Below are 19,129 nucleotides of genomic sequence, written 5' to 3' on the forward strand. Positions count from 1 at the left end.
TCTTTGAAGACAATCGACTTTACTTTTTTTTTTTTTTTTTTTTTTTTTGACAGGCTGAGTGGACAGTGAGAGAGAGAGACAGAGAGAAAGGTCTTCCTTTGCCGTTGGTTCACCCTCCAATGGCCGCCGCTGCAGCCGGCGCACCGCGCTGATCCTGGCAGGAGCCAGGAGCCAGGTGCTTTTTCCTGGTCTCCCATGGGGTGCAGGGCCCAAGCACCTGGGCCATCCTCCACTGCCTTCCCGGGCCACAGCAGAGAGCTGGCCTGGAAGAGGGGCAACTGGGAAAGAATCCGGCGCCCCAACTGGGACTAGAACTCGGTGTGCCGGCGCCGCTAGGTGGAGGATTAGCCTATTGAGCCACGGAGCCGGCCTAAATAAATCTTAAAAAAAAAAAAAAAAAAAAATGCTACCTAGGGGAGATTCAGACAAGTCTCACTCCCTTATCACTTCTATTCCATTTTTCCCATCTTTGAAGACAATCGACTTTACTGATTTACCTTTTCCATGTTTCACATATGTATGTCTTATTGTTTTCCTTTTCAAATATATGCTCTCTTACAAATCAGATAGTATTAAGACTTCAAAATTTAATAAAGGAAGGAAAAATGTAGTAAACATGAACATGCTCCTTGGTTCTAGATCCTAGGACTAGGAACATACCTTATAAAATGCTCACACTAACATAAAATACATGTACAGATATATGTATTCATTGTTGTTTATAATGGCAATAATCTAAAAATTAATAGTTCATTGTTAAGTAAACATTGCTAAATTCTGTTTTCTCATAGGATATTTTGTAGCTATTTAAAAGAATTTGATTAATCATTATATATTCACATGGAAAGATGTCCAGAGTATACTGTTATCTAAAAAATATGAAAGCTGCAGAATAGTATATATTACAGGATCCTATTTTTGTGAATAATTTTTAAATAAACAGTTATACTCACTGCAAATATTCAAAGAAAGTATTATTAGCAATGAAAATCTCTGATAGTAGAATTAAGAAAAAATTCATGTAAAACATGAATGAAATGATAAAGCATTTTCCCAAGAGATCTACTTTATTGTTCAAAAAAAAATCCAAGTACAGACTTTTTAAATCTTAAACTTTATTTTATTTTTATTTCCTACTAAACTTTAATGGTGACAGTTCCTTATAATTCCCTACATTTTCAGTTTTCTTTAGAAGTTTACCAAGTTTCAGATCTTTGGCTTTAAAGAAAGGAATATGTAATATTTTCTTGCATTTCCCAAAACACTTTTCATTATTATCTACTATAATAAAAGTGCTCTAATTTCTGATTTTTATGAACTCTTATTTTTTATTTTTTTAAAGATTTATTTTATTTATTTGAAAGAGTTACAGAGAGAGGTACAGACAGAGAGGTCTTCCACCTGCTGTTTCACTCCCCAGATGGCCACAACAGCTGGAGCTGTGCCAATCCGAAACCAGAAGCCAGAAGCTTCTTCCTGGCCTCCCACGTGGGTTCAAGGGCCCAAGGACATGGGCCATCTTCCACTGCTTTCCCAGGCCATAGCAGAGAGCTGGACTGGAAAAGGAGCAGCCAAGACTAGAACCAGCACCAGCTCTTCAGGCCAGGGTATGAATCCACTGCGCCACAGCACCAGCCCCATGACCTCTTTTAAATGTTTCTGATTCAAAGAGAGCTTACTTCCACGTCCCCTTTTTGTATTTATTTTCTTCTTTCTTAGTATTTCTCTTCATGCTATATGTTATTGAATATTTATTACCCAGTGAGGCAGAGGCAGAGTGAGAATGACAGAAAGAGAGAAAATCTTCCATCCACTGGTTCACTCCCCAAATGGCCCCAACAGCTGGAGCTGTGCCAATCCAAAGCCAGGAGCTTCTTCTGGGTCTCCCATGTGGGTGCAGGGTCCCAAGAACTTGAGTCATCTTCTACTGCTGTCCCAGACCATAGCAGAGAGCTGGAATGGAAGTGGAACAGTCGGGATGCAAACTGGGGCCCATATGGGATGTTGGCTTTGCAGGCATCAGCTTTACCCATTATACCACAGCGCCAACTCCCTCTTCCAGTAATTTAAGATATCTTCATCATTGAGTATCCATCCTTTCAAAATATTATATCCAAGTTATGTTAGTAGCTTTGAGATTACCAGGTACCTATACCTGAGTAGTTACAAGTCATTTTTTCACACCATGGCTTTGGAGCCTTCTTAGAAAATGTAGCTAAAGATTTGTTTATCAAATGCCCTTCTAACAAATTGACTCTAATGATTCTGTGGTTTTTGAAGTGGATATTCTAGAAGTATGCCTTCACACTTGACCATAATGAGAATGCTACTCTGAGCCATCTCCGAAGTATGTCCTCGGTGTTATGGAATGAACCCACCTCATGATTCCTAACCACAATAGCCTTTGAGAGTACAAATGATTGCTGGGAAGGTATGAGCAGAGCAACATCAGGCTGTGCTCTTGATTTATCTTGTGAAGCCTTAGTTAACTCTGAATGAAAATGGCCAATAGTCTTGAAACAGTGAACTTTTGGGAACTCATTCAGCAAGCATTTGCTGAGGGCATTTTCTTTCCCACTCTTAAAGTGAGGAAAATATTCTTTGTTGCTTCTGAAGATCTCACCATTTGACACGGCCAACCACTGAGACAGGAGTGATGGGTAATTACACAGGTTGTACTTTGCACTATTTATACGTCTTGTACAACCTTGTGAGACAGCCCTCGGGCCAGAATAGTACTGAATCTGCATCTTGATTGTGGAGTGACATATGTAATTTTAAGAAATGTGAGACATCTAATTGGCTGTCCACCTGAACAGGACAGCAGATACTCCATCATTCTGTGCAGATTTTGAAACACATAGTTATTTGTCAGGTAGAATCCCTTCCTGCATTTACACTTTCTCACTCAACATGCAGTTGCTCTTGCTTACTTCTCTGAGGCTTACTTGGAATCTGAATTTTTAGATGTGACCTGAATTCCGTTCACTTAATTTTCTCTTATATATTACATTTTTTCATCCCATTATAACCTAAATCACTATAATTTCCCCATGTTTGTGAAGAAAATGATCATTCTTCATTCATTTAGGCACAAAGTATTACCTCCATCTTTGACTCCTTCTCACTTCAACTGTCCCCAGACATACCAAGTTTAAATTGAGCTTGTTAAACAATCATTTCACTTTCACTTTCCTTCCCATTTCTACTGTTTAGTCTAAACTGTTGTCTTCTCACAACAAAAATGCCATAAACAAAGTTGTGTTAAAAAAAAAAAAGACCTGGAATATAACCTAATTTTTGTCAGAATTGGACTTATAATTCACTTAACTGGACAGGCCACCCTTGGAGTGCCTGAGACTGATGACATCACTGGGATGGGAAGAAAATAAGCGAAAGTCCACCTGGAAATGATAGTTATTCAGCAAAAGCAACTAAAGGCAACCTGGAGTTCATAATGTGTTGAAAGGTAGATGTGAGGAAAGTGGTTAATTTGGCAACAAATAGTGAGGTTTCAGCCAGAAAATCGAAAGAATGAACCATGACAGGATGCCCTTCCTTGTGAGAACCCACAAAGGGCAAGGCTTAAGGAAATTTGGATGATAGGCAGATTTTTAAGTTAATATACAAAGAACATAATTGGAACCCCAGGGCTAAGACCATCATATTGTTGGATAGATGCATGGATAGTTGAATGGGTGAACAGATAGATGGGCATCAATTTTGCTAGACCTAGAGGTACAAGACTAGGACTAGATTGCAGGAGGAAGGCCGAAAGTGAATCATCAAATTAAGGTTGACTTAACTCTCACTGTTACCACTAATGAGCTAGAGTTGACTCTTCCCTTAATTAGGGTCAAGCTAAGCCCAAAACCGTGGGAAGGAGACCACACCTTACAGATGGAGAACATCTGCTGGGAGAATCAGAGGGTTGCAAAGCCCCTGTAAAGCTAATTGTCAATCCTATTCAATGATGTTCAATTCAAAAGACATCAAACTAATGGCTGCATGGTAATCTCACACATAAGATAGAACCTAGGATAAAAGGCTGGAAACTGATATGAAGAACCATGTAGACAACAAAGAAGAGCCAGAAATAACAGATTACATGGGATAGTAGTAAGTAATAGGCCAGTAGTACAATCCAGCAGAATTCAGGAATACAGTTCTTGCTTTAATTGATTTCCTTTTCTGGAATATTTAATATTTGCTTAGGTGGCTGACTAGTCACTTGGTTCCATTGTAGGTGATTTTTATCGTGAGGGTACTTTTCCTATAAGTAACATAAATGTGAACTGGGGGAAAGGACATCTATCATTTTACATATCTATAGTCTTGTATAACAAAAGATCTTCTGTCCAGATTTTGTTAACACAGTGGATCAGTGACATCAGCAAAGATAGGTTTTTCCACCTTTTCTGCTTTCTTGTCTCTTTGATAGGTTGGCTTATATTCATAGGCTAACTTCCCAACCGGTTAATTACAAGGTTACTATCAACTCATGACAAGAGCCTAGGGAGATTACTGACGCCATAAACAAGAGTGTCAATTTGTGAAATCAACAACAGGAATCACTGTGCACTTACTCCTCATGTAGGATCTCTGTCCTTAATGTGTTGTTCAATGTGAATTAATGCTATAACTAGTACTCAAACAGTATTTTACACTTTATGTTCTGTGTGGGTGGAAACTGATGAAATCTTTACTTAATATATACTGAATTGATCTTCTGTATATAAAGATAATTGAAAACGAATCTTGATGAGGAATGGAATGGGAGAGGGAGCGGGAGTTGGGAGGGTTGTGGGTGGGAGGGAAGTTATTGGGGGGAAAGCCATTGTAATCCATAAGCTGTACTTTGGAAATTTATATTTACTAAATAAAAGTTAAAAAAAGAAAAAAAATAAAAGATAGTATAATAAAAGCGAGGATACTGTAGTCTCAGGGAAGAGTTAGGGAAAAAACTGCAGAGGAAACTCTTCTGGAATTAGAGGGACACGGTGGACCTACATGGAGGGCATGGGTGCCCACAGCTAGGGAGCCCAGCTGCTGAGAGAGTCTCCACGCAGTGCTGGAAAGGGAGGTAAGGTAAAACCTCAGTAGCCTGAGACACTGGCAGAAAAGCAGCAGGAAGAGCCTAGAGGAACCAGGCTTGAAGTCCCATGGGAGAAAGTACACCAGACTAACTAGAGGAGAGGGAAAAAAATAAAAGGGACAGTATGGACATGATTCTCTCTCTCCACTCACCTTACAAAGGCAAGCGAGACAATAAAGCAGGTGCCATTTTGGACATAGGTAACAGCTGCACTGGCTCGGAGCTGTGCCCACCCTCAGCCAAAAAGAAAAACCTGACTCTGGTGAGGAGAAATAACAGGAGACTAAGACCTAATGAATGTGTGGAGCTTATGAACCGGGACTGTGGAAAAAAAAAAAAAAAGATGGTGTGTGGGAGAACTCACTGTGTGGCTGAGACGTGAGTAATCTCAGTGGGAGATGCCACAAATTCGGGTGACTTGGGCTACCCAGTGAGAGACATTGCAAGGAAATCTGAGCTTACACTGAGGACTGCACAGATTCTTTGTGTGGTCCTTGGGATAGAGCAAATATTATACCCATGGGGCTAGTGCTCAGGCACTGATTGCCATTGAGGAGAAGAGCTCAGCTGAGTGGAATTACTTCCCCTCTGAATAAAAAAGAGAGAGAGAGAGAAAGAGAAGATTTACCATGCCAAACCTGGGTGTGTCAACTTTGGCACACCCTTAACCTTAAAATACTGAACAGAGCTCTCTGGTCACACACACCACAAGCCTCTAGAAATTCACCAAAAGCAGGTACTCCACTTAATCTAGAGTCATAGTATAACAAGAAAAGTCACCACGGGGGGGGGGGGGGGACCAAAGATTATCTCCACAATGCCAAACAAAAAAAGCAGAAACCAAGGAAACAAGAACAAGGAAGACATCATGACGCTCCCAAATGAACATGACACTCCAATTCAAGATTATGAAGATGATGAGATAGAAGAAATGCAAGATACAGATTTCAAAAAAATTTTGATAAGAACATTTAGAAGTTCTCAAAAACAAATGCATGAACTACAGAAACCCTTGCTGGACAGGGTAGAAAATCTCTCTCATGAAAGTGAAATCTTAAGGAGAAATCAAAATGAAATGAAGAAACTATTAGAACATGAAATTGTGATATTGAGAAATCAAAATGAAATGAAAAATTCAGTAGATCAAATGACAAATGCAATTGAAAGCCTTAAAAACAGAATCAGTAAAGCAGAAGAGAGAATATTGGACTTAGAAGACAGAGCACAGGAAAGTATACAGAAAAACCAAAGGAAAGAAGAGGAAATTAGAAATCTAAAAAATATTGTCGGGAATCTACAGGGTACTATTAAAAAAACCAACATTCGGGTTCTAGGAGTTTCTGAAGGCATGGAGAAAGAGAAAGGATTAGAAGGCCTTTTTAGTGAGACACTAGCAGAAAAAATCCTGGGTTTGGAGAAGGACAGAGACATCCAAGTATAGGAAGCTCATGGAACCCCTAATAAACATGACTAAAAGAGATCCTCACCATGACACATTGTAATCAAACTCACCACAGTGAAACATAAAGATTCTAAAATGTGCAAGAGAGAAACATCAGATTACTCTCAGAGGATCTCCAATTAGACTCACAGCTGACTTCTCATCAGAAACACTATAGGCTAGGAGCAAATGGTGAGATATAGCCCAAGTACTAAGAGAAAAAAAAACTGCCATCCCAGAACATTATATCCTGCAAAGCTCTCATTTGTGAATGAAGGTGAAATAAAGACCTTTCATAGCAAACAGAAATTGAAAGAATTTGTTGCCACTTGTCCAGCCCTGCAAAATATGTTCAAAGATGTGTTATACACAGAAAAACAGAAACACGGCCATCAATACAAAAGAAGGTACATGAAGAAAACCTCCCAGTAAAAGATCACACGAAGTTCAAAGCATATATTAGAAAATATCTTTGGGAAAATGGCAGGGCAAAGTTACTACTTATCAATAGTCACATTGAATGTAAATGGCCTCAACTCTCCAGTTAAAAGACACAGACTGGCTGAATGCATTAAGGAACAAACCCCATCTATTTGCTGCTTACAAGAAACACATCTTTCCAGCAAAGATGCATGCAGACTGAAAGTGAAAGGTTGGAAAAAGATATTCCATGCCAACAGAAACCAAAAAAAGCAGGTGTAGCCATATTAATATCAGACAAAATAAACTTTAACACAGATCACTAGCCATGAGGGAAATGCAAATCAAAACCACAATGAGATTTCACCTCACCCCAGTTAGAATGGCTCACATACAGAAATCTACCAACAACAGATGCTGGTGAGGATATGGGGAAAAAGGGACACTAACCCACTGTTGATGGGAATGCAAACTGGTTAAGCCACCATGGAAGTCAGTCTGGAGATTACTCAGAAACCTGAATATAACCCTACCATACAACCCAGCCATCCCACTCCTTGGAATTTACCCAAAGGAAATGAAATTGGCAAACAAAAAAGTTGTCTGCACCTTGATGTTTATTGCAGCTCAATTCACAATAGCTAAGACCTAGAATCAACCTAAATGCCCATCAACAGTAGACTGGATAAAGAAATTATGGGACATGTACTCTATAGAATACTATACAGCAGTCAAAAACAATGAAACCCGGTCGTTTGCAACAAGATGGAGGAATTTGGAAAACATCATGCTGAGTGAATTAAGCCAGTCCCAAAGGGACAAATATCATATGTTCTCCCTGATCGGTGACAACTAACCGAGCACCAAAAGGAAACCTGTTGAAGTGAAATGGACACTATGAGAAATAGTGACTTGATCAGCATAGCCCTGACTGTTAATGAACAACTTAATACATTATCCCTCTTAGTAGTTTTCTTGTTCTACTTAATACTATTGGTTGAACTCTTTAATTAACACACAATTATTCTTAGATGTTTAAATTTAACTGAAAAGTGATCCCTGTTAAATATAAGAGTAGGAATAAGAGAGGGAGGAGATGTACAATTTGGGACATGCTCAATCGTACTTGCCCCAAATGGTAGAGTTAGAAACATGCCAGGGGATTCCAATTCAATCCCATCAAGGAGGCATGTTCCAATGCCATCTCGCTAGTCCAAGTGATCAGTTTCAGTTCACAATTGATCATAATGATAGGATTAAGAGTCAAAGGGATCATAAAAACAAGACTAGTGTCTGCTAATACTACCTGATAGAATTAAAAAGGAGAGAATAATCCAACATGGGAAGTGGGATACATAGCAGACTCATAGAATGGCAGATGTCCTAAGCAGCACTCTGGCCTCAGAATCAGCCCTTAAGCATTCGGATCTGGCTAAAGAGCCCATGAGAGTATTTTAGGCATGTAAAGCCAAGACACTCTGGGGAAAAAAAAAAGAAAAACTAAATGAAAGATCTCTGCGAGTGAGATCCTAGTGGAAAGAACGGGCCATCAAAGGAGGTACCTTTCTCTGAAGGGAGGAGAGAACTTCCACTTTGACTATGACCTTGTCTAAATAAGATCGGAGTCAGTGAACTCAAAAGGCTTCCATAGCCTTGGCAGCTCATGACAAGAGCCTAGGGTGATTACTGACACCATAAACAAGTGTGTCAATTTGTTAAGTCAACAACAGGAATCACTGTGCACTTACCCCCCATGTAGGATCTCTGTCCTTAATGTGTTGTACAATGTGAATTAATGCTATAACTAGTACTTAAACAGTACCTTACACTTTGTGTTTTGGTGTGGGTGCAAACTGTTGAAATCTTTACTTAATATATACTAAATTGATCTTCTGTATATAAAGATAATTGAAAAATGAATCGTGATGAGGAATGGAATGGGAGAGGGAGCGGGAGTTGGGAGGGTTGTGGGTGGGAGGGAAGTTATTGGGGGGAAAGCCATTGTAATCCATAAGCTGTACTTTGGGAATTTATATTTATTAAATAAAAGTTAAAAAAAAGGAAGACATATGCATTGTGAACTGGTTAAATCAAACTAATTTATTATGTGTTTCCTCACATGCATTGGTGTTGAAAACAATTAAAACCTACTATCTGTACTTTTTGGTATTCAATACATTGTTATTAACTGTAGCCACCTTTTTTTAATTTGGAGAGACAGACAAATTGAGAAAGAGAGCTCCCATCATCTGGTTCACTTCCTAAATGCCTACAATGGCCAGGACTGGGCCAGACCAAAGTTAGGAACTAGGAACCAAACCTAGGTCTCTCATGTGGGTGGTAGGGACCCAACTACTTGAACCATCACTGCTTCCTTCCAGAGTGCACATTAGCAGGAAGCTAGAATTGGGAATGAAGACCGGACTCAACCTTAGGCACTCCAATATGGAATAAGAATATTCCAACCAGTGTTTTAACTGCTAATCCAAATACCTACTCCGTAGTCACCATATTGTAATCAACTTTAAAAATATCTTGAATAATAGCTTATAGACATTAGAGGAGACATCAATATTCCTTGAACCCAAGCTCTACAATACCACAATAGTTGATTTGATAAATGAGACTGCTACTAGGTGATTAATGGGTGGACGGCATTCACATTTGGATATGGTAGACAAATGTGGATATGGTAGACAAAAGAATGATTCATATCCTGGATGAGACAGAGCAGGATCACTGAAATTTTATCATGGTTTCTTCTATTGCCACCTGTAATTTAGGCCTGACGTGTCAACTGGTATCAACCTTTCTTTTTTTTCTTTAATTTTTTTTATTTATTTAACAGGTAGAGTTATAGACAGAGAGAGAGACAGAGAGAAGGGTCTTCCTTCCGATGGTTCACTCCCCAAATGACCGCCATAGCTGGCACTGCACCGATCTGAAGCCAGGAGCCAGGTGTTTCTCCTGGTCTCCCATGCGGGTGCAGGGCCCAAGGACTTGGGCCATTCTCCACTGCACTCCCGGGCCACAGCAGAGAGCTGGACTGCAAGAGGGGCACCCAGGACAGAATCCGGCGCCCCGACCGGGACTAGAACCTGGTGTGCCGGCGCCACAGGTGGAGGATTAGCCTAGTGAGCCGCAGCACCAGCCCCCCATCCTTTCTTAAAACCTAAGTGAAGGGGCATGCCTTTGGCCTAGCAGTGAAGACTTAAGTGGGAACACCTGCATCCTGTGTTAGAGTACCTTGATTCAAGTCCTGGCTCTACTCTGCTTCCAATTCCAGTTTTCTGCTGATGCACATGCTGAGGTAGCAGGTAATGACTCAAGAAGTTGGGTCCCTTCCACCCACATGGGAGACAGATTCAGCTCCTAGCTCCCAGCTTTTATCTGGCCCAGCTCCCATTGTTGCGGATAATTGAGGAGTGAAACAGAGGATGGGAATGTTTCTGTCTCTTTCTCTCTTTCTCTCTTTCTCTCAAGCATGTCATTCCTCTGCTCCAGACTCTCTAAGGATTTTACATCTCAGAATAAAAGCCTAATGACTTCTTGGAACATATGAAGCCTTATATGTTCTGAATTCCATTGTCTGTAAGTGTGCATCAGCCACCCTGACCTCATTGCTATTCCTCAAACAAGCAAGGAATGCTCTTGACACGATATTTTTGCACTTATTCTTCTCTTTTCTAGGAACACTATTCCAATAGGAATCCCCCATGTTGAACATTCTCACTTTGGTGAGTTGTTTACTCAAGTCAGTTTCTCAGTGAACCCTTCCCTAGCTGTCTGATCTAATACCCTCCTCACCTCACATATTTTACTCTTTCTACTTCACTATACTACTTTGTTATTTTGCTTAATGCTTGACAATATCTAAATAAAATACCACTATATATTACTTATTTATTATATTTCACTCCATGTAAAGAATGTCCAATGAAATTAGATTTTTTTTTGTCAATATTACTCACTACTTTATTCCCATTACCTAGAACAAGTACATGTTTGGTGCTCAAAAAAATATTTGTTGAGTGAATAATTATGGTTCTAAAGTTACAGCTTTATTAATTCTGGTGGCCCTTTCTTACATGATCCATATATTCTTGATTAAAAATGTGTGAAAACCTTCCAATTGCTTGATACTAGAATATTTTTTGAAGGAGAATAGCTGTGCTTGTTGTCTTCCGTTTTCTCATATAACCCTACATCCTCACCCCAATGACTTCTGCCTCTTCTTTATAGAATACTTCCTCTCTTGGGGCTGTATTTTTCTTTCCTTTCCTATTTTTTTCTTCTCTGGTTAAATAGCCACAAACTGTCTATTTGAGCTGCCTCCCCATGGAAAGTGAGTCACTGCAGCCTAGTGGAGAGCAGAGGCCTGAGCATTTGCATCTCCAGAGTGTTTGTATTGACAAATGGCAGTCAGTTATCGACATTTTTGTCCCTTGGTGATACTTCAATTGGCTTATCTTTGCTGGTCAAATGCCTTAATTGTTCTGGCCTTTAATTCAGTCAAAGTTAGAGCTAGAGCAGAGGGGAAAGAGAAGGAGCAAGTCTAACAGAACATCAAGCTTGAGCTGGGAGGCTGCTGGCAACGATCAGCCTGTCATAATGTTATGATTTGTTCATTTTTATACCATTTATTAGCCTTTACTTGTTGTGCCATTTGGCCTCCAGGGCAGATAAAGTGCTGTCTAATTTGGTAGGTTTGCTTCTGTCAGAGCAGCCTCAACAGGGAAGGTGTTAGCTGCAGTGACAAATAATCAATAGCTGTCGTTGTCATGAGGAACGTGAGCAGTAGGGCCTTTCATCTGGAGGATTAGAGGTCTAATTGGATTGAGAATAGGGAGGGTGGGCTGTTGGGTAACCCTGTCAGCGTTGTGAAGCTGTCAAATGTCAGCCTTATTCATGGTGAAGGGAATAAGGAACCGGGTGCTTTCACAATTGAGGAGGAAGGCATGTAAGAGCCCTTTATAGAAAGGAATAGATCCTGAAGTTGACTCAGCTAGCATATGCTCCCTTTTGTATTTAATTAGAACTCCCTTTGGATAATAAATCTGTGGAACTTTAAATCATTTTTAAGTCTGGATATCCAAAACACACACACTCACACACACACAATATAAACCCAGGTTGGTTCTTTGTGTCTTTGGTGATGTTAGAAAGTAAACAACTGAAGTGGAGATTAAAAAGAAAACTTTACAGGAGAAATTGCAGATTGTATAAGTTATCATCTAATTGTCAGAATTAACAAGTGATAAGCATTTTAATACTATTACTAGAAAAAGTGAGACATTAAATTAAAAGGATGTGTTAACAATAAAGTGTGGATATTTGACAGTTGTTTTTCTCTTATATTCATTTGGAAATGTGGTTCCATATAAAATAAAATCTTTCATTTATTCCTGCATGAACTAACCCATAAAAATTATTCATTGGCTAAATTACTTCTTCAACATTATGCCCAATTTTTTCTTCTTAAGCAAACTAGAACAAGCAAGAGGATTCAATTTAAATGATGCTGATAGTATCCTTTCCAATACAATCTCCAAATTTCTTCTCCTGTACCCCTATATTCTTATGCTATACTCCTATATTTGTGCTGTAATGCTATCACTAGAAATATGAATGGAAAAGGTAATCAAGAATGAGTTTGCTTATTCTTTAATCTGCAGAGCTCTTAAAACTGCTTCTTCAAGGCCAAGGGAATGTCTTTAAATCCCATTAAATCCCATAGAAATGGACCAAATTTAATAATCAGACATGTTAAACATAATTCTATAAGCGAAATTTATATTTCTTTATGCATTCTGTATGTACAAATTAAATTCAGTATTTTGGTTTTGTCCAAAATAATGGAGAGTTTTCTTACAATGTATTAGATGCTGAGAGCATTTGTAAGCATCATCTATACAGTATAACTTCATGAAACCTCTGAATAAGGATGAGTTGACAGTAATGCCAAGATTGTATGAATTGACAGTCCCAAATTATGGATTATATGTTCAGCCCATCTCTGTGACTTAGGATCTTTTTGCTATAGTCATTCAAAGTCCAGCCAACTAATTTGAAATAAAAAGTACTCTAAAAGAATTGAATGAATGTATAAACAAGACACTTCATAGATGAACTTCTAACTCTGGAGTTCATTACTGTTACAGATATTTCATGAAGTTCTTCCTATGTCAGTCCTGGATTGAAAGTTTTATGATTTTATTCACTTTGTAGTCAAAATGAAAATTAGAATTCTCAAAACTGGTGACTAAGCATTTATTTTATCTATGTGATTTTAGTATTCCACCTGGTAAGTGTTTATTTTCCATTTGATGAATACCAAGTTAAATCTTACATGTTAACATGTAAAACAAAATAATGAATATATAATATTAGGATATTACATTTTATATGATATGATATTTTATATGATATGATAAATTATTATAGTTACTTTTATTAATTTTTTCAAGATTTAGTTATTTATTTGGAAGCCAGAGTTAGAGAGAGAGTAAGAGAGAGACAAAGAGAAAGAGAGAGAAAGAGATCTTCCAATCATTGGTTCGTTCCCCAAATGGCTACAAAGAGTCAGGACTGAGCCAGACCAAAGCCAAGAGCCAGTTGCTTCTTCTGGGTCTCCCAAGTGGGTGTAGTGGCCCAAGTACTTGGGCCATCCTCTACTGCTTTCCCTGGCGCATTAGCAGGGAGCTAGATTGGAAGTGGAGCAGTGGGACTCTGGGATGCCAGCATTGCAAGCAATGGCTTTACCAACACTTGCCCCTATAGTTACTTTTAGATGTCTTTGGATTAGGGAATTTAAAATTACATTTCATACCAAATATATTAGGTTATAAATGTTTTATAAACTTGATGTGGGCTTTTTTTTTTGGTATGAGTCTTAAAATTATCTCTGTAAACATGTAGATAGATAAGTATAATGAAATACATCCTTAAGGGAAATATCTTGTCTACTGTCACTTAGTATTTTTTGCTATTATGGGATTACCCTTTTTAATTAAAAATTTCTAACTATTTATATTCAGTTACACATTTATTAACATTTTATAATTTCACATATGCTATGGGCAACAGCGCAATATTTCAAGACATTTAAACAGCCAATATTGTTAAAAATCAAGCAATTAGCATTTTCATCTCTTAATCATTTATGTCTGGTGCCTTCCAGTTCCTCTCTTTTAATCTTTTTATCCACCATTTCCTTAAACTTAAAAAAATTATATTAACATAATAATTGTACATATTTTGGAATATAATGTGGTATTTCCATGTATAGTCTATACTGATCAAATAAGGTTAATTAGCTCTTCCATCTCCCTATTGTTACTGTATGTTTGAAGCCTTTGAGGTCGTCTCACAAAGTATATGAAGCTGTTGTGGACTATAGTCACCTACTGTGCTGTTTAACACTAACATTTATTCCTTCCATATAACTATTTTGATACCCATTATCCAATATTTCCCTACCTTTCCCAAATTTTACAAATCCCTAATAATCACTATTCTATATTCAAGTACATGTAACTAAGCATTTCAAATTGTGATTATCTCAAGTATTTATTTTGCTTGATCTAACCTAGAAAAATGTAGTTTCAAAACAACAATCCAAGTTTGCAGAAATCTTCTGTTTCCTAGTCTTCAAATTTTTGACAACACATAGGTTGTTATGAGAATTAAATAAATTAATGAATTTAAAAGGACTTTATATAATTTTTGATCCTGTTAAGAGACACATAATCTAAAGAATTTTGATTTAGATCAGAAAATAAGTCCTTTGAGTGTATAAATAAGTGTATTTAAGCAGATTGAATTAGTTAACGTTGGAGTTGACTGTTCTGAGAGTACCATTGGAATCTCTATAGTGAATCTTAGCCCATTTTATCCAATATTGTATTTATTCATGAACAAATCCACTCCTGTTCTGTGAGCCTCTTGAGTACAAAACTCAATAATAATTTATCTCTGTATTCCCCTACAGTGCTTTGCACAAAATAGTTGCTGAACAAATATCTATGAGAAATGAAAGAATGAAATCTTAGGCTAATATTGTCAGAATTAATTCTGTATCCAGTTTACTATCCAACATCCTTGGATTGGCCTGTTCTTTAGCTTTCAGTTTTGCAGAAATGCTTTTTAAAATGCCATTCATTAACCTTTTATTATAATCCTAACTTTGGAATTTATTAATGAGATAACAGCATTAACCCACAGTGAGAAAGGACAGAAACTTGGTACCAGTCCTATCTGCTTGGACAACAAATGCTCTAAGAGAAGGTGTCTTACTCAGCTGGTTATGGGAGTTCAGCAGGTGGTGATATTGAATTGCATATAAATAATAATTGATCTCTATTCAAGGAAAACTATTTTCAACACAGGATTTTAAAAAGTAGATTGCCAGATGCTACTTGTGCATCCACTGCAGCAAGTAGTAGGCTAGTTGAAATTTTGTCCAAAAGCAGCAGGACTCCCATCACTAGTTGGAATAGAGTTTAAAATACAGTGGGTATCCACACAGTGGAGCAGTTTTTAGTTCAAGGGAATGAGTTGGCTGCCCAGTGAGAGCCCATGATAATCACCAAGATACCAGTTTCCAGGTTATATTAGTTGCATGGTGACTCAAGGTATGATATACTTTCTCAGTTGTTAGTCCAGGATTACCATTGTAGTCTTGGTTAGAAAGATGAATGTGATCAAGACTGCCTAAATACTTCTACCCTCAGTGGGATTTATTTATACAGTGTTCTCAACCATCTAAAGAGCTTTTTAAAATAGGAATGCTGTCTGGTAACGGTGTGGTATCTCAAAGTGGATCAAGTATTTAGCAGATAACATTTATAAACTCTTAACAAAGTATAAAAACAACTCTCTGAAGGAACAAAAGAATGATCAGGCATAAGCAAAAATTCTAGAGGAATCAACACTTGGAGAAGGGAAGAAAAGAACAGCATCAGGTAAGTTTCCACTTTTGTGCAGAGTCTACTCAGTTTTTCAAGAGGGGTGAAAATTGAATAGAAATAGGCACTCTTATTCGTTGAGGGATCAGAAGGCAGCATTTAGAGCAATGGTTGCAAGTGGAAAGAGATGTTCCAGAGCAGGGAGATCCACTGAAAGGAAGCCCAAAGTTCTATAAATAAACTGCCCAAATCCCTGACTGACACTGAACTACACCATGTACCGGGCAAATTTCAGAAAGCTAAGATAAGGTAAACTAACTCCACAACAAGTTTAGTTGCTATTTGCCCCTGTAGGAGAAACGAGAGTTTGGAGTTTGAGTTCAGGCAAGCTATCCACTTGCTAAAATAGAAAATCTATATTCTTCAGCCTAACATAACACAATCCAAAGTCTCTACAACATGTCATTTTAGTGTCTTAAGGTATTCTCAAAAGCAACTGGATACGTGGACAAATGGGAAACTGTGATCCACACTAAAGAGAAAAGATGTTGTTCCCATCATTGTTGTTTAATTAGCAGATAAGGATTTTAAAGCAGCTATTTAAACTCTGCTCAGGTCTGCAAGGAAAAATATTCTTGCAATGAATAAACAAATAGAATGTCTCACAGGAAAACAGAAGTTATACAAAAGAAATAAATGGGGGCCGACGCCATAGCACAATGGGAGTACCAGTTCTAGTCCCGGCTGCTCCTCTTCCAGTCTAGCTCTCAGCTTTGGCCTGGGAAAGCAGTAGAAGATGGCCCAAGTGCTTGGGCCCCTGAACCCGCACGGGAGATTGGGAGGAAGCACCTGGCTCCTGGCTTCGGATCGGCGCAGCTCTGGCCATTGCGGCCATTTGGGGAGTGAACCAATGGAAGAAAGACCTTTCTCTCTATCTCCCCCTCTGTCTGTAACTCTGCCTCTCAAATAAATAAATAAAATCTTTAAAAGAAAAAAAGAAATGGACATTTTAGAACTCAAAAATACAATATATAAATAAAAATTTCATAAGAAGGACTTATCAGCAGATTGGAGATAACAAAAGAGTCAATGAAGGGCTGATGTTGTGGTGTAACAAGTTAAGCCTCTGCCTGTTGTGCCTACATCCCATATGGGTGCCAGTTCGAGACCCGGCTACTCCATTTCTGATCCAGCTCCCTGCTAATGGTCCTAGGAAAGCAGCAGAAGATGGCCCTGCACCCATGTAAGAGACCCAGAAAAAGCTCCTGGCTCCTGGCTTCACCCTAGCCCAGCCCCAGCTGTTGCAGCCATTTGGGGAGTGAACTAGCACATGAAAGATCTCTTTCTCATTTGTTGTTTCTTCCTCTTCTCTGTAACTCTGCCTTTCAAATTAATAAAAAAAATCTTTAAAAAAAGTCAATGAACTTGAAGATAAATCACTAGACATTGTCCATAGTAAGAAACAAATAATGAATCTCAGTGATTTTAAAAATCAGTAGAAACTCAATGAATTTTTAAAATAGATTTATTTATTTATTTGAAAGCCAGATTTACAGAGAGGGAAGGAAAGGGAGAGAGATTTATCTTCTATCTGCTATTTCATTCCCCAAATGGCTGCTATGACCAGCGCTAAGCCAAGCAAAAGCCAGGAGCCAAGAGCTTCATCTGGGTCTCCCACATGGGTAGCAGGGACCCAAGTACTTTGGCTGTCTTCTGTTGCTTTTCCCAGGCTATTAACAGGAAATTGGAATGGAAATGGAGCAGCTGGGACACAAACTAGTGCCCTTGTGGGAGATGCCAGCATTGCTTGTGATGGCTTTACCCACTATACCACAGCACTGGCCCCAAATTAGATAATTTCTATTGGTGTATATTGAAATTCACTAACCCTTTCCTCTGTTATTTAGTCTACTATTAAGTCCATGCACTGATTTTTACATTTCAGGTATTATACTTTCTAATTCTAGAATTTCCAACTGGTTCCTTTATAATTTCATTTTTTTCTGTTGATATTCTCTCACTTGATTAGTAATTTTAATTATATTTTTTCAGTCCTTGAACCCATTTATAAAACTGCTATAAATATCTAGTTGCTATTTCTAACACTAGATCATCTTGAGATCTGTTTATATTAGTTGTTTTTCCTCTTAACATTGGGTTCTATTTTTCTGTTTCTTTACATGTGTAGTACTTTTGGATTGTGTGCTCATAATTGTGGATGATACCATGTCGAGACTCTTGATTTTGTTATCTTCCTTAAAAGAATGTTGATTTTTTTTCTCATATTTACAACTGGCTAAACATATTAACTTGTTGAGTATTTCAGTTTTTCCTGTAGTATTTAATTAAATCTCTTAGACATAGTTCATAGTCCTGCTACATAGTCTATACTTCCAAGGAATTACTCTTTTGAGAATTAAATGGAAAGCCTGAGATATATACCAGACCCTATAGCTAGGTGGGATTGAAGCTCCAAATTCTATTCTTCTACACTGGATAGTAACTAAAATCTCTGATCAGCTTTAAAAACTATTTTTTGATAGGCAGAATGACAGTGGGGAAAGCAAGAAATCTTCCAACTGCAGGTTCACTCCCCAAATAGCTGTAATGGCCAGCTCAGTTTGATCTAGGCCAAAGCCAGGAACCTAGCACTCCATCCGGGTCTTCCATGTAGGTGGTAGGGGCTCAAGCAACTGCTGCTTTCCAAGGAGCATTAGCAGGGAGCTGGATTGAAAGCAGGGCATCTGGGACTCCTGGGATGCTGGTGTCACAAGAGGTGGCTTAGCCTAGTGTGCCACAACACCAGCCCCTATTACCTTTTCTTAAAACACTTTTATCATGAAAAGATTTCAGCATGTCTAGAGTATTTAGAATCGCATCTGGCCAGCTTTTGAAACCTTCCTTTTGTTGGTTTCTGCAGACTTACTGGAGTTTACCCCTTGTGTTTTCTATTCAGGTATCAGCTAGGGGGAATCTATATGCATAGTCTATAGCCTCTCTCTCTCTCTCTCTCTCTCTCTCTCTCTCTCTCTCTCTCTCTCTGTGTGTGTGTGTGTGTGTATGTATATGTGTGTATACAGAGAGAGAGAGAGTCTATGGATTTTTAGGGGAGCTTATCTGCGTATTTGGATGCTCCCTCTCTTTGACTCTTGTTTCCATCTTAATCATTCCATCATTCCAATCTGCCATATCTATTGTCCAATCAACTGTAACAGCCTACCAGTCTTCCTGATTCAATTCTTTTTTCTCCTCATCCTTCCCACTGCA

At 38.4% G+C, this 19,129-nt stretch overlaps 1 protein-coding gene across 6 annotated transcripts in view; it reads left to right on the forward strand.

Annotated features, from left to right (window-relative positions):
* INVS (inversin) overlaps window positions 1-19,129 on the forward strand; it is a 181,354-nt gene that overhangs the window by 55,116 nt on the left and 107,109 nt on the right. Inside the window, exon 4 of one of the 6 annotated variants that reach the window (XM_070054881.1) lies at window positions 10,647-10,693. The exons of the other annotated variants lie outside the window; for them this stretch is intronic. Coding sequence (XP_069910982.1) covers window positions 10,673-10,693 — 21 coding nt within the window. The 5' untranslated portion in view covers window positions 10,647-10,672. The remainder of the gene's footprint in view (window positions 1-10,646; window positions 10,694-19,129) is intronic. 6 annotated transcript variants of the gene reach the window in all.

The sequence above is a fragment of the Oryctolagus cuniculus genome, chromosome 1, assembly GCF_964237555.1.
Source record: "Oryctolagus cuniculus chromosome 1, mOryCun1.1, whole genome shotgun sequence".
In the NCBI taxonomy this organism is placed as follows: domain Eukaryota; kingdom Metazoa; phylum Chordata; class Mammalia; order Lagomorpha; family Leporidae; genus Oryctolagus; species Oryctolagus cuniculus.